At 44.2% G+C, this 19,854-nt stretch overlaps 1 protein-coding gene across 1 annotated transcript; it reads left to right on the top strand.

The window, feature by feature from the left end:
• The first annotated feature begins 12,244 nt into the window (after window positions 1–12,244).
• Window positions 12,245–13,508, top strand: LOC133245387 (olfactory receptor 9S13-like). Its single transcript, XM_061413265.1, has one exon. It carries the CDS (start codon window positions 12,435–12,437, stop codon window positions 13,383–13,385), a length of 951 nt encoding a protein of 316 aa, XP_061269249.1. The 5' UTR covers window positions 12,245–12,434; the 3' UTR covers window positions 13,386–13,508.
• The last annotated feature ends 6,346 nt before the right edge of the window (window positions 13,509–19,854 follow it).

The raw sequence follows: 19,854 nt of genomic DNA, 5'->3' as shown, positions 1-19,854 counted from the left end.
AAGCAAGAGAGTTCCAGAAAAACATCTATTTCTGCTTGATTGACTATGCCAAAGCCTTTGACTGTGTGGATCATAATAAACTATAGAAAATTCTGAAAGAGATGGGCATATCGGACTACCTGACCGCCTCTTGAGAAACCTATATGCAGGTCAGGAATAAACAGTTAGAAATGGACATGGAACAACAGACTGGTTTCAAATTGGGAAAGGAGTACCTCAAGGCTGTATATTGTCACCCTGATTATTTAACTTATATGCAGGGTACACCATGAGAAACGCTGGGCTGGAGGAATCCCAAACAGGAATCAAGATTGCCAGGAGAAACATCAATAACCTCAGATATGCAGATGACATGACCCTTACGGCAGAAAGTGAAGAGGAACTAAAAAGCCTCTTGATGAAAGTGAGAGAGGAGAGTGAAAAAGTGGGCTTAAAGCTCAACATTCAGAAAACGAAGATCATGGCATCTGGTCCCATCACTTCATGGAAAATAGATGGGGAAACAGTGTCAGACTTTATTTTTTGGGCCTCCAAAATCACTGCAGATGGTGATTGCTGCCATGAAATTAAAAGACACTCACTCCTTGGAAGGAAAGTTATGACCAACCTAGATAGCATATTCAAAAGCAGAGACATTACTTTGCCAACAAAGGTCCGTCTAGTCAAGGCTATGGTTTCTCCAGTGGTCATGTATGGATGTGAGAGTTGGAGTGTGAAGAAAGCTGAGGGCCAAAGAATTGATGCTTTTGAACTGTGATGCTGGAGAAGACTCTTGAGAGTCCCTTGGACTTCAAGGAGATCCAATCAGTCCATCCTAAAGGAGATCAGTCCTGGGTGTTCATTGGAAGGACTGATGATGAAGCTGAAACTCCAATGTTTTGGTCACCTCATGCTAAGAGTTGACTCATTGGAAAAGACTCTGATGCTGGGAGGGATTGGGGGCAGGAGGAGAAGGGGACGACAGAAGATGAGATGGCTGGATGGCATCACCGACTTGATGGAAAAGAGTTTGGGTAAACTCCAGGAGTTGGTGGTGTACAGGGAGGCCTGGCATGCTGCGATTCATGGGGTTGCAGAGTTGGACATGACTGAGGGACTAAATTGAACTGAACTGATGGGACCAGATGCCATGATCTTCAGTTTCTGAATGCTGAGCTTTAAGCCAGCTTTTTCACTCTCCTCTTTTAATTTCATTAAGAAGCTCTTTAGTTCTTCTTCGCTTTCTTACATAAAGGTGGTGTCATCTGCATATCTGAGTTTATTGATATTTCTCCTGGCAATCTTGATTCCACTTCTGCTTCATCCAACCAAACATTTCTCATGGTGTACTCTGCATATAAGTTAAATAAGCAGGGTCACTATATACAGCCTTGATGTACTTTTTTCCCAGTATGGATCAGATCAGATCAGATCAGTCGCTCAGTCGTGTCCGACTCTTTGCGACCCCATGAATCACAGCATGCCAGGCCTCCCCGTCCATCACCAACTCCTGGAGTTCACTCAGACTCACGTCCATCAAGTCAGTGATGCCATCCAGCCATCTCATCCTCTGCCGTCCCCTTCTCCTCCTGCCCCAATCCCTCCCAGCATCAGGGTCTTTTCCAATGAATCAACTCTTCCCATGAGGTAGCCAAAGTACTGGAGTTTCAGCTTTAGCATCATTCCTTCCAAAGAAATCCCAGGGCTAATCTCCTTCAGAATGGACTGGTTGGATCTCCTTGCAGTCCAAGGGACTCTCAAGAGTCTTCTCCAACACCACAGTTCAAAAGCATCAATTCTTTGGCCCTCAGCTTTCTTCACAGTCCAACTCTCACATCCATACATGACTACAGGAAAAACCATAGCCTTGACTAGACGAACCTTTGTTGGCAAAGTAATGTCTCTGCTTTTGAATATGCTATCTAGGATGGTCATAACTTTCCTTCCAAGGAGTAAGCGTCTTTTAATTTCCTGGCTGCAGTCACCATCTGTAGTGATTTTGGAGCCCAGAAAAATAAAGTCTGACACTGTTTCCACTGTTTCCCCACTATTTCCCATGAAGTGGTGGGATCGGATGCCATGATCTTCGTTTTCTGAACGTTGAGCTTTAAGCCAACTTTTTCACTCTCCACTTTCACTTTCATCAAGAGGCTTTTGAGTTCCTCTTCACTTTCTGCCATAAGGGTGAGAGAGTCAGTTCCTAGGCAGGTTGATAGGGAGTCTAGGGGTCCCCAAGGAGAGAGGGGTCTGGAATTCTCAAGGAGGAAGAAAGGACAAACTTTTTTTCTTTCTCCACATTCCTTAGGATTATATAACAATAATGTATCCTGCCTAAGGACAGTCTTTGGATTCAACCTTCTGTTATCTTAAAATGTTAATTATGGGAGTAGACCTGGTCTTTACAAGGATGTATTTTGCCTGAGGACAGTGTTATCTTAAAATGTAAATTACTGGAGTAGGTCTGATGAGGTCTTTACAACCTCCAGATATTCTTTGGATTATATAACTTCATTGTTAACACTAGCAAGGGGGTACTCTTTCTACCCCCTTCTGATGCCTATGTCAGAAGCTTTCTCTATCTCCTTTATACTTTAATAAAACTTTATTACACAAAAGCTCTGAGCGATCAGGCCTTGTCTCTGGCCCCGGATTGAATTCTTCCCCTCCGGGGGCCAAGAATCCCAGTGTATTCGCGTGATTCAACAACAACCTTTCAAGGGTGATGTTATCTGCATATCTGAGGTTATTGATATTTCTCCCGGCAATCTTGATTCCAGCTTGTGTTTCTTCCAGTCCAGCGTTTCTCATGATGTACTCTGCATGTAAGTTAAATAAACAGGGTGACAATATACAGCCTTGACGAACTCCTTTTCCTATTTGGAACCAGTCTGTTGTTCCATGTCCAGTTCTAACTGTTGCTTCCTGACCTGTATGGAACCAGTCCATTATTCCATGTCTGGTTCTAAACGTTGCTTCTTGACTTAGATACACATTTCTCAAGCGACAGATCAGGTGGCCTGGTGTTCCCATGTCTCTAAGAATTTTCCACAGTTTGTGTGATCCACACAGTCAAAGGATTTGGCGTAGTCAATAAAGCAGAAGTAGATGCTTTTCCGGAACTCTATTGTTTTTTTGATGATCCAACACAAGTTGGCAATTTGATCTATGGTTCCTCTGCCTTTTCTAAATCCAGCTTGAACATCTACAGGTTCACAGTTCACGAACAGTTGAAGCCTGGCTTGGAGAATTTTGAGCGTTACTTTGCTAGCGTGTGAGATGAGGGCAATTGTGTAGTAGTTAGAACATTTTTCAGCATTAGCGTTCTTTGGGGTGGGAATTAAAACTGACCTTTTCCAGTCCTGTGGCCACTGCTGAGTTTTCCAAATTTGCTGACACATTGAGTACAGCATTTTCACAGCATCATCTTTAAGGATTTGAAATAACTCAACTGGATTTCCATCACCTCCACTAGCTTTGTTCCTAATGATGTATCCTAAGGCCCACTTGACTTTGCATTCCATGATGTCTGGCTCTACATGAGTGATCACACCATCGTGATTATCTGCGTCATGAAGATCTTTTTTGTGTAGTTCTTCTGTATATGCTTGCCACCTCTTCTTAATATCTTCTGCTTCTGTTAGGTTCATACCATTTCCGTCCTTTAATGAGCCCATCTTTGCATGAAATGGTCCCTTGGTATCTCTAATTTCCTTGAAGAGATCTCTAGTCTTTTCCATTCTATTGTTACCCCCTATTTCTTTGCATTGATCACTGAGGAAGGCTTTCTGATCTCTCCTTGCTATTCTTAGGAACTCTACATTCAAGTGGGTATATCTTTCCTTTTCTCCTTTGCCTTTAGCCTTTCTTCTTTTCACAGATATTTGTAAGGCCTCCTCAGACAACCATTTTGTCTTTTTGCATTTCTTTTTCTTGGGGATTATTTTGGTGACTGCCTCTTCTACAGTGTCACAAACCTCCGTCCTTCAGGCACTCTATCAGATCTCATCCCTTCAATCTATTTGTCACTTCCACTGTATAATTGTAAGGGATTTGATTTAGGTGATACCCAAATAGTCTGGAGGTTTTCCCTACTTTCTTCGATTTAAGTCTGAATTTGGCAATGAGTTCATGTCCTGAGACACAGTCAGCTCTTGGTGTTCCTTTTGCTGGCTGTATAGAGATTCTCCATATTTGGCTGCAAAGAATATAATCAATCTGATTTCAGTACTGACCATCTGGTGATGTCCATGTGTAGAGTCTTCTCTTGTGTTGTTGGAAGAGGGTGTTTGCCATGACCAGTGCGTTCTTTGGCAAAACTCTACTAGCCTTTGCCCTGCTTCATTCTGTACTCCAAGGCCAAATTTGCCTGTTACTCTAGGTATCTCTTGACATCCTAATTTTGCATTCCAGTCCCCTTTAATGAAAAGGACACCTATTTTGGCTGTTAGTTCTAGAAGGTCTTGTAGGTCTTCATAGAAGCTCTCTACTTCAGCCTCGTCAGCATTACTGGTTGGGGCATAGACTTGGATTACTGTGTTAATGAATGGTTTGCCTTGGAAACTAACAGAGATCTTTCTGTCGTTTCTGAGATTGCATCCAAGTACTGAATTTCAGACTCTTTATTTGACTATGATGGCTACTCCATTTCTTCTAAGGGATTCTTGCCCACAGTAATAGATATAATGGTCATCTGAGTTAAATTCACCCATTCCAGTCCATTTTAGTTCACTGATTCCTAAAATGTTGATGTTCACTCTTGCCATCTTCTGTTTGACCACTTTTAATTTACCTTGATTAATGGACCTAACTTCCCAGGTTCCTATGCAATATTGCCCTTTACAGCATCAGACTTCACTTCCGTCACCATTACATCCACAACTGGGTGTTCTGTTTTGCTTTGGCTTCATCTTTTCATTCTTTCTGGAATTATTTCTCCACTGATCTCCAGTAGCATATTGGGCACCTTCCGACCTGGAGAGTTCATCTTTCAGTGTCCCATCCTTTTGCCTTTTCATACCGTTCATAGAGTTCTCAAGGCATGAGTACTGAAGTGCTTTCCCAGTCCCTTCCCCAGTGGACCATGTTTTCTCAGAACCCTGTGATTGTGGCTTTCATCTGTCTGCCCTCTGAAGGAGAAGGACAAGAGGCTTATGGAAGCTTCCTGATGGGAGAGACTGCCTGAGGGAGAACTGGGTTTTGTCCTGATGGGCGGGGCCATGCTCAGTAGATCTTTAATCCAATTTTCTATTGATGGAAGTGGATGTGTTCCCTTCCTGGTGTTTGACCTGAGGCCAAACACCTCAGGTGTTTGACCTGAGGCCAAATGGTGGAGTTAATGAAGATAATGGCGACCTCCTTCAAAAGGTCTTGTGCGCATTGCCACACTCAATGCCTCTGACCCTGCAGCAGGCCACTGACAACCCACGCCTTCACTGGAGACTCTTGAACACTTACAGGCAGGTCTGGGTCACTCTCTTGTGGCATCACTGCTCCTTTCTCCTGGGTCCTGGTGTGCACAGGGTTTTGTTTGTGCCCTACAGGAGTCTGCTTTCCCAGTCCTGTTTAAGTTCTGGTGGCTCTAATGTGGGTTAATAGCGACCTCCTCCAAGAAGACTTATGCCCTACCCAGGTCTGTTGCACCCAGAACCCCTGCCCCTGAAGCAGGCCACTGCTGATCCATACCTCCACCCGAGACATTCAAACACAGTTCTGTCTCAGTCTCTATGGGGTCTCTGGGTCCTGGTGTGCACAAGGTTTGAGCCATCCGAGCGTCTCTGGGGGTTATGGGGTTTGATTCTAAACGTATTTTGCCCCTCCTACCATCTTGCTGGAGCTTCTCCTTTGCCCTTGGGTGTGGGGTATCTGTTTTTGGTGAGATCCAACATTCTCCTGTTGACGGTTGTTCAGCAGTGAGCTGTAATTTTAGCACATCCTTCTACTCCATCATCTTGAAACAGCCACCAACTATACTGCAACTTAAAAACTCTTCATGTAGCAACATCAACTATACTGAACCTTAAAAATTATTTATGGCAAGACTCACCTGAGATAACGGACATAAATAAAACAACTTAGATAATGGCTGGTATAGAAGAGACAATTGATGGATAAATATTCATTGTGGCCTGATAACTGATCATTCCAAAGAGAAATTAAATCTTTAAACTTTGTTCCTTGGTATTTCACCTCAACCAAATATGAATGACCTAGTTTTAAATAGCAATAACAATTAAAATATTAATTTAAATACATGCCCAAAGTGCCACCCCTTGTGAGTTTGATGTCAGTAGAAATAGTTTGGGCTTGAATGACTCAGATTTGACAAACAGTATCTCTCACAGAAGAGAGAGGTGGGGTCTAATGAAAAATCTTCGTTCCTGTTAGGGCAGAAGCTCTCTTGGGCTCCTGTTCAACCACCCTAAGGGCATGGATAACATTGCCTTGAACTCCAGTCATAGCATTCACATTTCTCATCTAGGATAGGAAAAATGAAGTATTCATGTGTGTATTTTATGTTTATATATTTATAGAAAAAAATCACCGCATCATACCTACTCATGGAATTCACCACAATCCAAGATAGATAAATATTTTTACCTAAATGTCACTGTCGTTTTGCCCACTCCCAAATCTTGTTCTCCAAAGGTAATCATTATCATGGCTCTATAAGTCAATGCTATTCATTCTTTTTCTTAATTTACTTATTTTTAATTGGAGGATAATTGCTTTACAGCTATCTATTCTTGATTCAGCTTTTACATAATGAACAAATTGATTGAAAATAGAACGCACCATGTCAAAGCATGTCCAAAGGACTTGGAAAAAAAGAAGGAGGATGGGGAGGGTGAGAGGCAGGAGGAGGAGGAAAAGAACCTGAAAAAATGAAGATTTCTTTTACTGACATCCCAATCGAAACTGCAGTGTTGTCAAATATCTAATAGAAAAATAACTAAATTCGACTACCTAAAAATACTTTGAAAACTTATAAGAACTCATTGGCAGTAGGAAACCCAAATGAAAATAAAAGGCATAGATTTAACACACTATCAGAATAAGAAAGGATGAGGAAAACAGACTCCTACTACTGGTTGTGATTCATTCAGTTCAGTTCAGTTCAGTCTCTCAGTCATGTCAGACTCTTTGCAACCCCATGGACTGCAACACCCCAGGGTTCGCTGTCCATCACCAACTCCTGAAGCTTGCTCAAACTCATGTCCATTTTTAAACCCACCTTGAACACCTGGGAGTCCTCAGCTGAGGGGGAAAAAAAGAGTCTTATGCGTCTTTTGATTCATGAATCCACATCTAGATATACACATTAGAGGTAGGGTGGGGGCGGGGGGCGGGAAGATCCATTACATAACATACTTTATTGAAAAAAACAAAGAAAAAGTGAGTAAATTAGTGTCTTTCTAAAGATGTGTTCGCAAGCAGTTAGGCTATATTTTCATGTTTAAAGCAATTTAAATAACTAAACTAGAAAATGGAAGGTTTGGGAAAGGTGATCAAGATCTATACAGAGTACATTTTGACATAAAGTTGGACAGAGGGCATACTCCTAAGGTAGGGAAATGAAGGTATATATTGCTGACCTTGCCAGGTGAAAGCAAGCTCCCTTACTACCCTCCTGTGTCAGTCACCAGGACCACCACACTAATTAACAAATCTCTAGGAAAACATTCTTCCTTGCCTCTACCTGGCTTCTGGAGACTCCTTGGCACTCTTCCCCTGCTGCTGCATCACTCCAAACTCTGTCCCATCTTTACATGCCCACCACCCTGGGTCTTGTCTCTGTATCATTTCCTCTTCTTAGAAGGACACCAGTCTTTGGATGTGCTGCTGCTGCTGCTGCTAAGCCACTTCAGTCATGTCCGACTCTGGGCCACCCCATAGACGGCAGCCCACCAGGCTCCCCGGTCCCTGGGATTCTCCAGGCAAGAACACTGGAGTGGATTGCCATTTCCTTCTCCATGCATGCAAGTGAAAAGTGAAAGTGAAATCGGTCAGTCGTGTCCGACTCTTAGCGAACCCATGGACTGCAGCCCACCAGGCTCCTCCATCCATGGGATTTTCCAGGCAAGAGTACTGGAGTGGGGCACCGTTGCCTTCTCCTCTTTGGATGTGGGGCCCACCTAATGCAGCATGGGGCTTCCCAGGTGGCTCAATGGTAAAGAACCTGCCTGCAATGTAGGAGACGTGGATTTGATCTCTGGATCAGGAAGATCCCCTGGACAAAGAAATGGCAACCCACTCCAGTATTCTTGCCTGGGAAATCCAGTGGACAGAGGAGCAGAGGGGGCTACAGTTCCTGGGGTCACAAAAGATTCGGACATGACTGAGCAACTTAACAACAGTGAGCATGACCTCCTTTTAATAATTCATTAAAGAAAAAAAAAACCTTAGTTCAGTGATATTTTATGAGTTTCAAGAGAATTTATATTCTGCAGTTGTGATTACAATGTTCTATCTATGCCCAGTAGGTCCGTTTAGCTAATATTTTGAACCAATTCTAACATGTGACTACAACTTTTCTGTTTCTTTTGTTAGTTATTGAATGAGATGAATATCAACCATGATGGATGTTTTTCATTTCTTCTTAACTCTGTCAGTTTCTACTATGTATATTTTTAACATATTAGTCACATAAAATTTAAACTTTCCAGATATGCACTTGGATTGAACATTTTCCTTAATAAACATCCCTTTATAAGAATTTTTTCTCCTGAAATCCTTTTTGTCTAATGATTATTGAGATAGAGCTGCCTTCTTCTTATTTTTAGAATATTTATGATACTACTTTTTCTGCTTTTTACTTTCATACTTTCTATATTTTAGTGTTACACACATATCACCTTTATACTTTGGTTTGGGATTCTGTCCAGGATTTAAATGTTTTGTTTTTACAGACACATTTACTCAACCTGCACTGAAGGAAGGGCCACAGTATGACTTAGAGAGGGCTGTGTCATTTCCACAGGCACCGGGTCCTGCACATCACCCTTCATCACACCAACATACCAGGATGAAGCAGAGGAAGAAGGCAGGCTGTGGGCCAGGAGGACACACCTGCAGTCCTGGGGAAGCCTTTCCAAAGAGGGCCACTGGGTCGCTCTAAGTTAACTTGCTTCCCATTGGATGAACCCCAGTACTCCTGGAGGGAGATCGGGCTTCCTGTCTCCTCTGTTTGGGCTGAGAGGTATCAGAGGAAGTTTGGCCACAGGACTGCATCTTCCTGGGATCCGGGGAGTTGGGAGTCCCAGTGCACTTAGAGGCCAAGTAACAGCTAATTGGTCATTTGAGGCCAAGAGTCCCAGCTGCACCACACGGAGAGCATCTTCCCAGTAGAGTGACCTAAAGATGCAGATGCCATGAATACTAGCCAGCTCAGGGGACAGGACAAGGAGGAACAGGTGAGTTGAGTCCACCCCACTTCCTACTTGTACCAAGACTAAAGACCCGAGTGTTTCCTGCATCAACTTGGAGTACCTGGCCTGCCTCTCACTGTGACCCCAGGTGCCTTCCTCTGAAACCTTTCCAATCACACTTCATTGCACAGAAAGCTATACCTGAACAGGCTGGAGAGTCCTCTGTACCAACTCATTATCATCAGCACACCCTTGGGTCAGGAGCCCTGTCAACCCTGGGAGCAAAAGGTCCTTGGTGAGTCATGCCCCTTCTGACATCATCACTTAGCAGGGTGTGGGTCAGCATCACTGATAGATGAGTCCTGAGAGCCTGAAGCCTGATCAACACTCTCCCCCCACCCACCTACTACTATGAGCCGGGGTCAGTTATGGCAGAGGTCCGAAATTTAAAGCAAGTAGAAATAATAAGGGGTCTCATATAAATGCAGGCTTTAATCTAATGCCTGAGATTCTATATTTCTGACAATCTCCAGGTGATGCTGGTGCTGTAGGAGCAACAAGTTTACCTGAAGGACTCAAGTGTAGTTAATACAAATGGAGGCTTACAGACATCAGTAGACTTTTTGCTTTATCTGGGAAGGTACATCTCAGGCTCAGCTCACAAGTAGGTTTACTGAAGCAGCAACCATAAGCCCATTGAGTCATTTCAATAACTCAAGGCAATGTGTGAGTTTGTTTTCTCAGAAACCAAGCTCGGTTTCTGAGGTAAACATGTCAATCTCTACTCATGGGCTTCCTCAGACATCCTAGGAGTCACTGTTGTGATGGTCAAAGGCCCCTGAGGTGGACAAACTGTCCTGGAAACAGAACAGAAACCCCAGGGGACATAGAAGCAAGACAGCTGGCCTGGGGTGGTGGGGAGAAGATGGTCACTGTGGTCACAGTGAATCTATTGTGTGTATGGCCATGAGTGAACAGAATGGACAGCAAAAGTTTGGCCATGATGACTGCGACTGTTCGCACGGGACAGAGGTGGGAGGCAAGGGTCGGTGACCATGGAGTGTAAGGCAGACCACCAACTCTGCTCTTAGCACCAGCTTCAAACACATATTATATTAAACCCTGCCTGAGCATCCAGGGGAGACTGTCCCCTCTGCCATCATGTGAGAGTTGGAGTCAAGTCTGCCAGAAGAGGAAAACTGGACAACCTACATGGTCATCTACGTTCTGTTTTGTTGGAAAGAATGAACTCTCTCAGACCACCTTCTAAGAAAACTTAAGGTTGAGGGAACTTCAGGATCATCAGTCCTCTATAGGCACCACTGACCACCCATCCTCTGCCCACACACCCCCACTCCCAGGCTAGCACTGTGATGCTGCAGGTATGACCTCTAGAAAACATGAAAGAGCTCTAAAATTGTCTTCCACCCTCTTACTAATCCTCTTTGTCTTCCTAGGAGGCACTATGGCTCTGTATCCATCTTCCTTCACCACTCCTTCTCATTTAGGATAGATCTTCCCCCAAGAATTCGTCTGGCCATTACGGAGCTGGTTCCCATGTCCCACTTGAGTGTAGTGGTCAGCTCTGCTCAGGAAAGTGCTAGGCTGTGACAGGGACAGGAAGAAGCACCTTATGGAAGATCCAAAGGGTGCAGATGTGACAGTGTTGAAAGTGAAAGTATCAGTCGCTGAGTCGTGTCTGACTCTTTGTGACCCCATAGACTGTAGCCTGCCAGGCTCCTCTGTCCATGGAATTCTCCAGGCAAGAATGCTGGAGTGGGTAGCCATTCCCTCCTCCAGGGGATCTTCCTGAACCAGGGATTGTACGCAGGTCTCCTACATTGCAGGCAGATTCCTTACTGTCTGAGCCACCAATGTTAATGGTTCCCATTGTTCAAAGTAATCAAGCCCTCGTGGTGTGCCAAGGAGCCAGATGCATGGAGTAAGGACAGAGAGATGACATACCCATGTGCTGAATGTGTGAAAGTGTCTGTCTTGCTGGGTCTGTGGCCATAGAGCTGGGCTGTCCCCTGTGCACAGATTGTCCAGTATCTGGACATTGCAAGAAAGAACCTTTAAAATATCAAAGATGCAGAGATCTCTAACAATGATTGCCATCAAGGTCCCAGCTCAGTGACAAAGATGCCAAGTTAAATCTCAGGGCCTGCAGGAGAGACAGGCAAAGCACCACACTAGCCTGGTGATGGCAGGGCCCTGATATGCTTGTAGATTAGCCTGGGGATAGAACTATCATTGAGTAACATCCTGATGGCAAGACGTGTTTAACACTTTCTGAAATTAAAGAATGAGTAAAAAAAAAAGGGAAAGTGAAGTCACTCAGTCACGTCTGACTCTGCAACCCCATCGACTACAGCCTACCAGGCTCCTCCATCCATAGCATTTTCCAGGCAAGAGTACTGGAGTCGGGCGCCATTTCCTTCAGGGGCAAAAATGCAGGATAAGATACCAGAGAAGGTTCAGAAATGGCACAGCTCAGGATCAAACCCATGGGAAGGGAGAACATGTCCTTTAAAGCAAGGACAAGGAGATGGAAAGCATTCTTACACAGCAGACTCTCAGCTGACGTGACCCTGGAACCATCTCACAGCAAACACTCGGAGTCTCCCGCAGAGTCAGTGTTTCAAGCATACTTTGTTGCCGTTTAGTCGCTTGGTTGTGTGTGACTCTTTGTGACCCCATGACTGTAAATCTCCAAGCTCCTCTGTCCATGAGTTCTCCCAGGTAAGAATACTGGAGTGGGTTGCCATTTCTTCTCCAGGGGATCTTCCCAACCCAGGGATTGAACCTGAGTCTCCTGCATTGCAGGCAGTCTTTACCTCTCAGCCACCAAGGAAATCCTCCAAGCACACTTAGATATTAGTAAATGAGAGGAAATGTTTGCCATTTCAGGTCAGTCTGAGTTCATCAGGAGATGAACAGACCAGCTGGTGGTCTGTTGGTCAGTGGACCGTAAGGCCTTGAAGTGCTTCTGTTTTCCAAGAGAGTGTCCCCTTGTGACTTTGACCTGCTCCCTCTCACTGCGTCTCACCTGCTCTCTGCTGTCTGCCGCTTGTTGCTCAGCTGAGAGCCATGTCACCTCAAGGCAATGGAAACCTCTTGGTGATGTCTTTGCAGGAGTTTGTGCTGGATGGGTTTGAGGGTGGTCCACAGACCCTGGCCCTGCTCTTTGCTCTGTTCCTGGCCCTGTATGTGGTGGCTGTCCTGGGGAACATCACCATGATGGTGGTCATCACCCTGGATGCCCGTCTGCACTCCCCAATGTACTTCTTCCTTAAGAACCTCTCCTTTGTGGACCTGTGTTACTCATCTGTCATCACCCCCAAGGCCCTGGTCAACTTCCTCTCCTCCTCCAAGGTCATCACCTTTGAGGGATGTATCATCCAGTTTTTCTTTTTTGCCCTACTGGGCACCACAGAGGCATTACTCCTGGCCATGATGGCCTATGACCGCTTTGTGGCCATCTGCAGCCCCCTACACTACCCCATCACCATGTGCCCCTCAGTGTGTGCCCGCCTGGTGCTGGTCTCCTACTGTGGAGGCTGCCTCAACTCCATCCTGCAGGCCAGCTTCACATTCACTCTCCCGTTCTGCAGCTCCAAGCACATCGACCACTTCTTCTGTGATGTGCCGCCTCTGCTCAAGCTTGCCTGTGCTGACACTACCATCAATGAGCTGGTCATGTTTGGCATTTGTGGCCTCATCATCGTGGGCACCACACTCGTGGTCCTCGTCTCCTATGGCTACATCACAGTGACCATCCTGAGGATGCACTCAAGAGGAGGGAGACACAAGCTCTTCTCCACCTGTGGCTCCCACATGACAGCCGTGTCCCTTTTTTATGGGACCCTTTTTGTTATGTATGCTCAGCCAGGAGCTGTGGAGTCCATGGAGCAGGGCAAGGTGGTCTCTGTCATCTACACCCTGGTCATCCCCATGCTCAACCCCCTCATCTACAGTCTGAGAAACAAGGACGTGAAGGATGCCTTGTGGAGACTGGGGCAGAGACACACAGCCACGTGAAGGATGATGGCCCAAGAGACAGTGTCCTGAGAACAAGAGAAGATGGCTTCATGGAAGGGACTGGATTTGGTTTGAAAAATTCATCCCCATTTATCTAACCCACTCTTTCATCCAGTGTTACATTCTACTGTTTATGAAGCAATGATGCTCCACAAACTGCAAGTGTGAGAAATAAAGATAGATAAGGCTTCTTCATTCCCCCTAGAGAACTAATGACCCATGTTACCCAAGACCTTAGTCTTGAAATCTGAAAAGCACAGTGGGCAGAGTGATTAGCAGAGTCTTTGAAACAGCATGCGTGTCCCAAGTTCAACTTCCTCTGGTGCAGGTATTAAACGACACAAACTCTGATGCCTCTTTTTCCTTCATTCCTAAATCTATGTAATTATGTGCTCAGCAATCTCCCTGGACCACCTAGAAGAGGGCCTAGGACACTTGGCCTTGCCCCTTTCCTGGTGATGGCCTGGGTCACCAGAGCCAATTAAGAGTTAGGAAGACCATGGTTGCCCACGATCCTGCATGTGCCTTCTGTTCTTCCACCTCTGCCTTCTGTTCACTGATGCTGCCACCCAACAAGGCAGCAGGGAGCACCTGTGCCCCTGCTTCAGAGGCTCCTAGTGCTCCCTGTCCTGGGTTCTCCCCTCAGACAGAGGCTGGGAGCCCTAGAGAGACAGCGTGGATACCCAAACTTCAACTGACACTTTATACCACCCAGCCTGGCAGGTGACACTTTCCCATTTGTGATCCTTCGTCAGCACAGACATCTCTGAATAAGGACGAAGGTCCTGGTAGCTGCAGCTGAGAGCAGGTGAGGAAAGGGAAGGTGCACTTTCTTGTAGAGAGCATAGTTCCTTGCTCTCTCTCACACTCCGTGGGAGCCTGGTCCCTTAAGCTTGAGCCGCATATTCAGAGCTTCATCGTCATGCTCCATGGAACTCAACACACAGTCTGGACTCAGAACCCAGTGGCCTCCTTATGGCATCTTCTTTTGGAAGAGTCATCCACTCCCATGGTCACTACCAGGAGGTTCTCCTCTGGACACAAGGGTGGTCTGTCCCTAGTAGGGTCGGTCGGGACGGGCCCTGCCTCTCTGGTCACAGCTCTCCATCTTCTCTCTTTGCTCTGGAGGACCGTGAGGAGGGGCTCACACCCTGTCATCAGGCTGCCACTCACCGTTGCTCAGTTGGGACCTACTCAGAGGCCTCTACCCTATTCTTGTTCTCATTGTCTCATATTTGGGCTCCAAATTAATTCTAAGTCTTCCATAGATTACTGTATTCTCTTGATATAATGATGCAAGTCTTTGAAAAGTTCCCCTAGTTTTCAGGAGCAAGATGACATGTCTTATGATTGTTTCATGCTGTATTATTCTATCTCCTATTTTCCTTTCTTCCTCTCTTTTGTCTCCTCTCTCCTCCTCCTTTTCTCCCTTTCTTTCTTTCTTCCTTCTTTCTTTTCCTTTCCTTTCTTTCTAATCTCTCTCTTTCCCTCACCTATCTCTCTCTTTCATTTTATTGTTTTCCATTCCATGAAATTTCAGAATTATCTTGGGTCTTCTACCATCTTAATTTAAATTTCTAAAGGAAATAGAAAACTGCAATCTTTTTATACAAGTGTATATTTCTCATCAGACGTGCAAGTTAATGGTGCCAACAGTATAATGTCAGTGGTTCTTAGTAGAGCAACATCAATTTTCACTTTCAAATAAACCAGGAAAGCAAGTTAAATATTAGATGAAATAGAAATTGCCCTATATACTGTGCAAGAAAATCATTTTTAAAACCCTGTAAGTTAGCTTTACTCTATGTAAACCTATGTTTCAGACTGTAGTGAAGGGAATTATACAATGTTAGAAGTAGTTTGTTTTTTGGTTCATCCTGTATAATGCTTTGCAAGCTGCTGACACATGCTTGGTTCTTTGTTCACATCTAATTCTGGTGTATAAATGGAGTTCAGTGTTAAGTAGACATTGAACTCCAAAATATACATGATACAGCTCTCGTTTGCTTATTGTGTTTCAGTGGAAAATAAACACATCACATTTCAACACAAAACATTTTGGAGTTTTGATGCTGACCCTATAGTAAAGTTTAGAAGTTTCTACCTATTAATGTAAAAATCAATTGTTGTAACTAATTTTGAGTGTAGTTCAGTAGTGTTAGCATACTCACCTCACTGTGTATCAGATCTCCAGAACTCTATCATCTTGCAAACCTGGAACTCCATGCCCCTAAATAATAACTCCCTGTTTCCCCTTTACCTTCACCACTGGCGGTCACCATTCTACTTTCTGTCACCACACATGTGACTTCTTTAGATGGCCCAGATAAGTAAAGCATACAGTATTTGTCTTTTTGTGTCTGGTCGTTTCATTTAACATAGAATCTTCAAGGTTTATCATGTTGCAGCATGTGACAGGATTTCTATCATTTTCAGGGCTGACTAATAATCCATCACATGTATATACAACTTTTTGTTTATCCCTTCATCCACCTAGGAACACGTGGGCTATGTTGAAGAACATGCTATGTAAATGGGCATGCAAATATCTCAGAGAGACTGTCTTTTTTCTTTCTTTTAGTATATATTCAGATGTTTGATTGTATCATATGGTTATCTTTTCTCATTTTGAGGGAAATCTTATATGACTTTTCTAAGTGGCTGTATCACTTTGCTTCCTTCCAACAGTGCAAAACTGTTCCATTTTCTCCACATAATAGTTAATATATGTTCTTTTCTCTTTCATTTGAGCCATCATAAATGATGGGGAAGTACTATCTCTGTTGCTTTTATTTCCCTAACAATTCGTGATTTTGAGCATTTTCTCATGTTTGATGGCAATCTATAGATCATCTTTTAGAGAAATAGCTTCAAGTATTAAGGTTGGTGCAAAAGTAATTGTGGTTTTCCATTGTTGAACTTGCCAGTTTATATTGGAATACATTCTTAAATAAATGTGGTTGTATTACACATCATTTCAATGCATGCTTCTCACTTTATATTTTTTGCTAATGTCATTACTTGCCGTGTATTTTATATTTATTTTAGACTAGAGAAATGCTGTTAGACAAAAAGTAAATCTGAGTGATTTTCTTATTCGAGTTCAAAATGGATAGTAAAGCAGCAGAGACAGCTCACAACATCAATAACGCATTTGACCCAGGAATTGCTATTGAGCATAGAGTACAGTGGTGGGTCAAGAAGTTTTGCAAAGGAGATGGGAGCCTTGAAGTTGAGGGAGACGGTGGCTGGCCATCCGAAGATGACACCAACCAATTGGGAGGACCATCAAAGCTTATCCTCTTACAACTACACAAGAAGTTGCTGAAGAGCTCATTGTCGACCATTCTGTGGTCATTTGGCATTTGAAGCAAATTGGAAAGATAAAAAAGCTCAGTCAGTGGGTGCCTCATGAGCTGATTGCAAATGAAAAAAATCACTGTCTTGAAATGTCATCTTCTCTTAGTCTATGCAACAACAAAAAACCATTTCTTGATCAGATTGTGACTTGTGGGAGCGTATGGAGAAAGTAAGATGGAAACATACATTACCATATATAAAATAGATAGCCAGTGGGAATCTGCTGTATGACTCAAGGAACTCAAACCAGGACTAGGTAACAACCTAGTGAAAGGTTGTTGTTATGAGCGAATGACACTGGGATTATTGGCCTCTGGAAGAAAGGAATTCATTGCGGGGCCAGTGACAAGGCTTCATTGATCAGAGCTTTTGTGTAACAAAGTTTTATTAAAGTTTAAGAGAGATAGAGAAAGCTTCTGACTGACATCAGAAGGAGACAGAAAGAGTCCCCCCTTGCTAGTTTTTAGCAAGGAGCTATATACCTACTGCTGCTAAGTCACTTCAGTCATGTCCGACTCTGTGCGACCCCATAGATGGCAGCCCACCAGGCTCCCCCATCCCTGGGATTCTCCAGGCAAGAACACTGGAGTGGGTTGCCATTTCCTTCTCCAATGCATGAAAGTGAAAAGAGACAGTGAAGTCACTCAGTCCTATCCGACTTAAGGACCCCATGGACTGCAGCCTACCAAGCTTCTCTGTCCATGGGATTCTCCAGGCAAGAGTACTGGAGTGGGGTGAGAGAAAGGAAATGTCTCAAAACTTAGAATTGCACCAGACGCCTCACTCACAACATGCATTTTGAGACAGCATTGGCAGAAGCTGAGTCATCCTGGGCCACAACACAATTGACATGAATCTTGAAGAAAGGCAGATTTCCAAGCAAATGCATAGTTCATTAACATAACTTAAGAAAGACATCTCTGTGAGCATTGGTTAGCTCAAGGTTTGAGATAAAGTTCAGTTCAGTCAGAACCAGGTGCTGTCATGACAACACAGAAAAGTAAAAAAATGTCATGGTCCAGGCATGGGTTGGAAAAGAATTTCCAGACATGAGACAGAATGAGAGGGAAATAAAGTTTATTAGAGTGGGAGATGTTGTTAGAACAGCAGGCCATCTCAAGGGAGATCCAACATTGAACAGGGGTCCTTAGTCCACTTTTATATTCAGGATACAAGAAGTAGGATAGGGGGTTTGAGGGTCATTTGCTGATTGGATGAGGCATGTATACAGGGCTGGGGGAAGAGTAAGGCAAACACCTTCTCCTTGTGTCGGGTAGAAGGGGAGACAGGTTACACTGTTCAGGAGGACCTGAAATCCATTAATAGTTACAACATGGAGGAGGGAAGGACGATAAGGGTCTGGTTTTCCATTCCTTATTCCAAGACCCTCCTTGGTCTTATTTGCTCTTTAGTCCCTGGGTCACCACGTTCCTCCCTCTCTTTATTTTTAGGGCCAATTCTTTGGCCCCTGTTGATACCCTGCTCATACCTACCTATCTACCTATTTCACTTCTCAGGCCTTTGGGAACCCAGTCTAAAAGGAAAAGGGGCAATGACTGCTTTGACTTCTTCAGGCTGAACAGGAACATACTGGGGCTCTGGGTTCCCTTTGTTTGCTCTTTGTCAGGGTGCATTTGTGGAGGGATCTGAGAGTTCATGGAGTGATAAGGTGACTTGTTTCAGTGTTGTCTGGGTGTTGGTGAGGGAATATTCTTGTCGTACTACAACATGGAGATTTGCTGTATTCTAGAAGAAATAAACTTAACAAGAAAGTTAAAGGTACATGGTCCAAAGATTAATAGAAGTAGAAAAGCTGCTCAGGGGCTAGCCAGGAGAACCAGGAAGAGATATTGGTTCATGACGTTACTGTTTCTCTAGGTACGAGAATAGGCAAGAATTTGTGCTTATAAAATCTTTACCTGAAAACATCTGAGTTTCTGAAGGCCAGTTCTTCTGGGTTTTTCCTATAGCACAGAGTGCCTTATTTCTGATCTCCACCCTGAACTCCTTTCAGGGGTGTTGAAGGTCAGCAGCTTGCAGTGGTCATGATGAAATCTTTGTAGAAGCAGCTGGCAAGTGCCAACTTCCAGTCAGCAGGGTCCCTTCAGAGCCACATATTTGACCATGCTTTGGGGGCATTTCATGGCTGTTGTGTCCCAGGGTGCTGGGAAGGCTCATTCCCAGGTCTAGGGAAGATTCCATTGACGGGCCACACTGTGCTGTTATTGGACCAGGTCTTGCAAGTAGCAAACGTTTCTGGGCCATACCTTTCTTACTAGCCTCTTGGTCCAGGAAAATATTCCCTCTTGTTGCTTCTTCCCGTATCTAGAGTTACGTTATTAAAATCATTGATCTCATAAGGAACTTCATATCAGCATTTTATCACAGGCTCAGTCACACATCTAGTAATGTCAGAAACAATCTTCTGAAACAAGTGACATAGAAAATAATACAGCTAGCAGGTATTAGTAAGGTCACAAGCAAGAATTTAAGTCAAGAGCTTTCATTAGATAAAGGTCAGTATACCCCAGGTCATCTGACTTAGTTAAATGATTATACCCAGGTATTAATCTCCTCGTTGTACATCATGGAGCATCTGACCTTTATCCAAAGACTGGTTACTGGAGGCGGTCCTAAGATGGCAGAGGAATAGGATAGGGAGATCATTTTCTCACCCACAAATTCATCAAAAGAACATTTAAACGCTGAGTAAAATCCACCAAACAACTTCTGAATGCCTGCAGAAAACATCAGGCACCCAGATAAGCAGCCTATTGTCTTTGAAAGGAGGTAGGAAAATATAAAAGACAAAAAAAGAGACAAAAGAGGGAGGGATGGAGCTCCATCCTGGGAAGGGAGTCTTAAAAAGAGAGAAGTTTCCAAACACCAGGAAACACTCTCACTGCCAAATCTATGCCGAGCCTTGGAAGCACAGAGGGCAACATAATAGGGAGGAAAAATAAGTAAATAATTAAAACCCACAGATTACGAGCCCAACGGTAACTCCCCCAGCGGAGAAGCAACGCAGACGCCTGCGCACCACTAGCAAGCGGGGGCTGGGCAGGGAGGCGCAGGCTGCATTGCTTAGACTAAGGATCAGGCCTGAATG

This window comes from Bos javanicus, chromosome 3, assembly GCF_032452875.1.
Source record: "Bos javanicus breed banteng chromosome 3, ARS-OSU_banteng_1.0, whole genome shotgun sequence".
Taxonomy (NCBI): Eukaryota; Metazoa; Chordata; class Mammalia; order Artiodactyla; family Bovidae; genus Bos; species Bos javanicus.
Note: the sequence above shows the minus strand (reverse complement) of the source record. Positions and strands in the feature narration are given on the sequence as shown.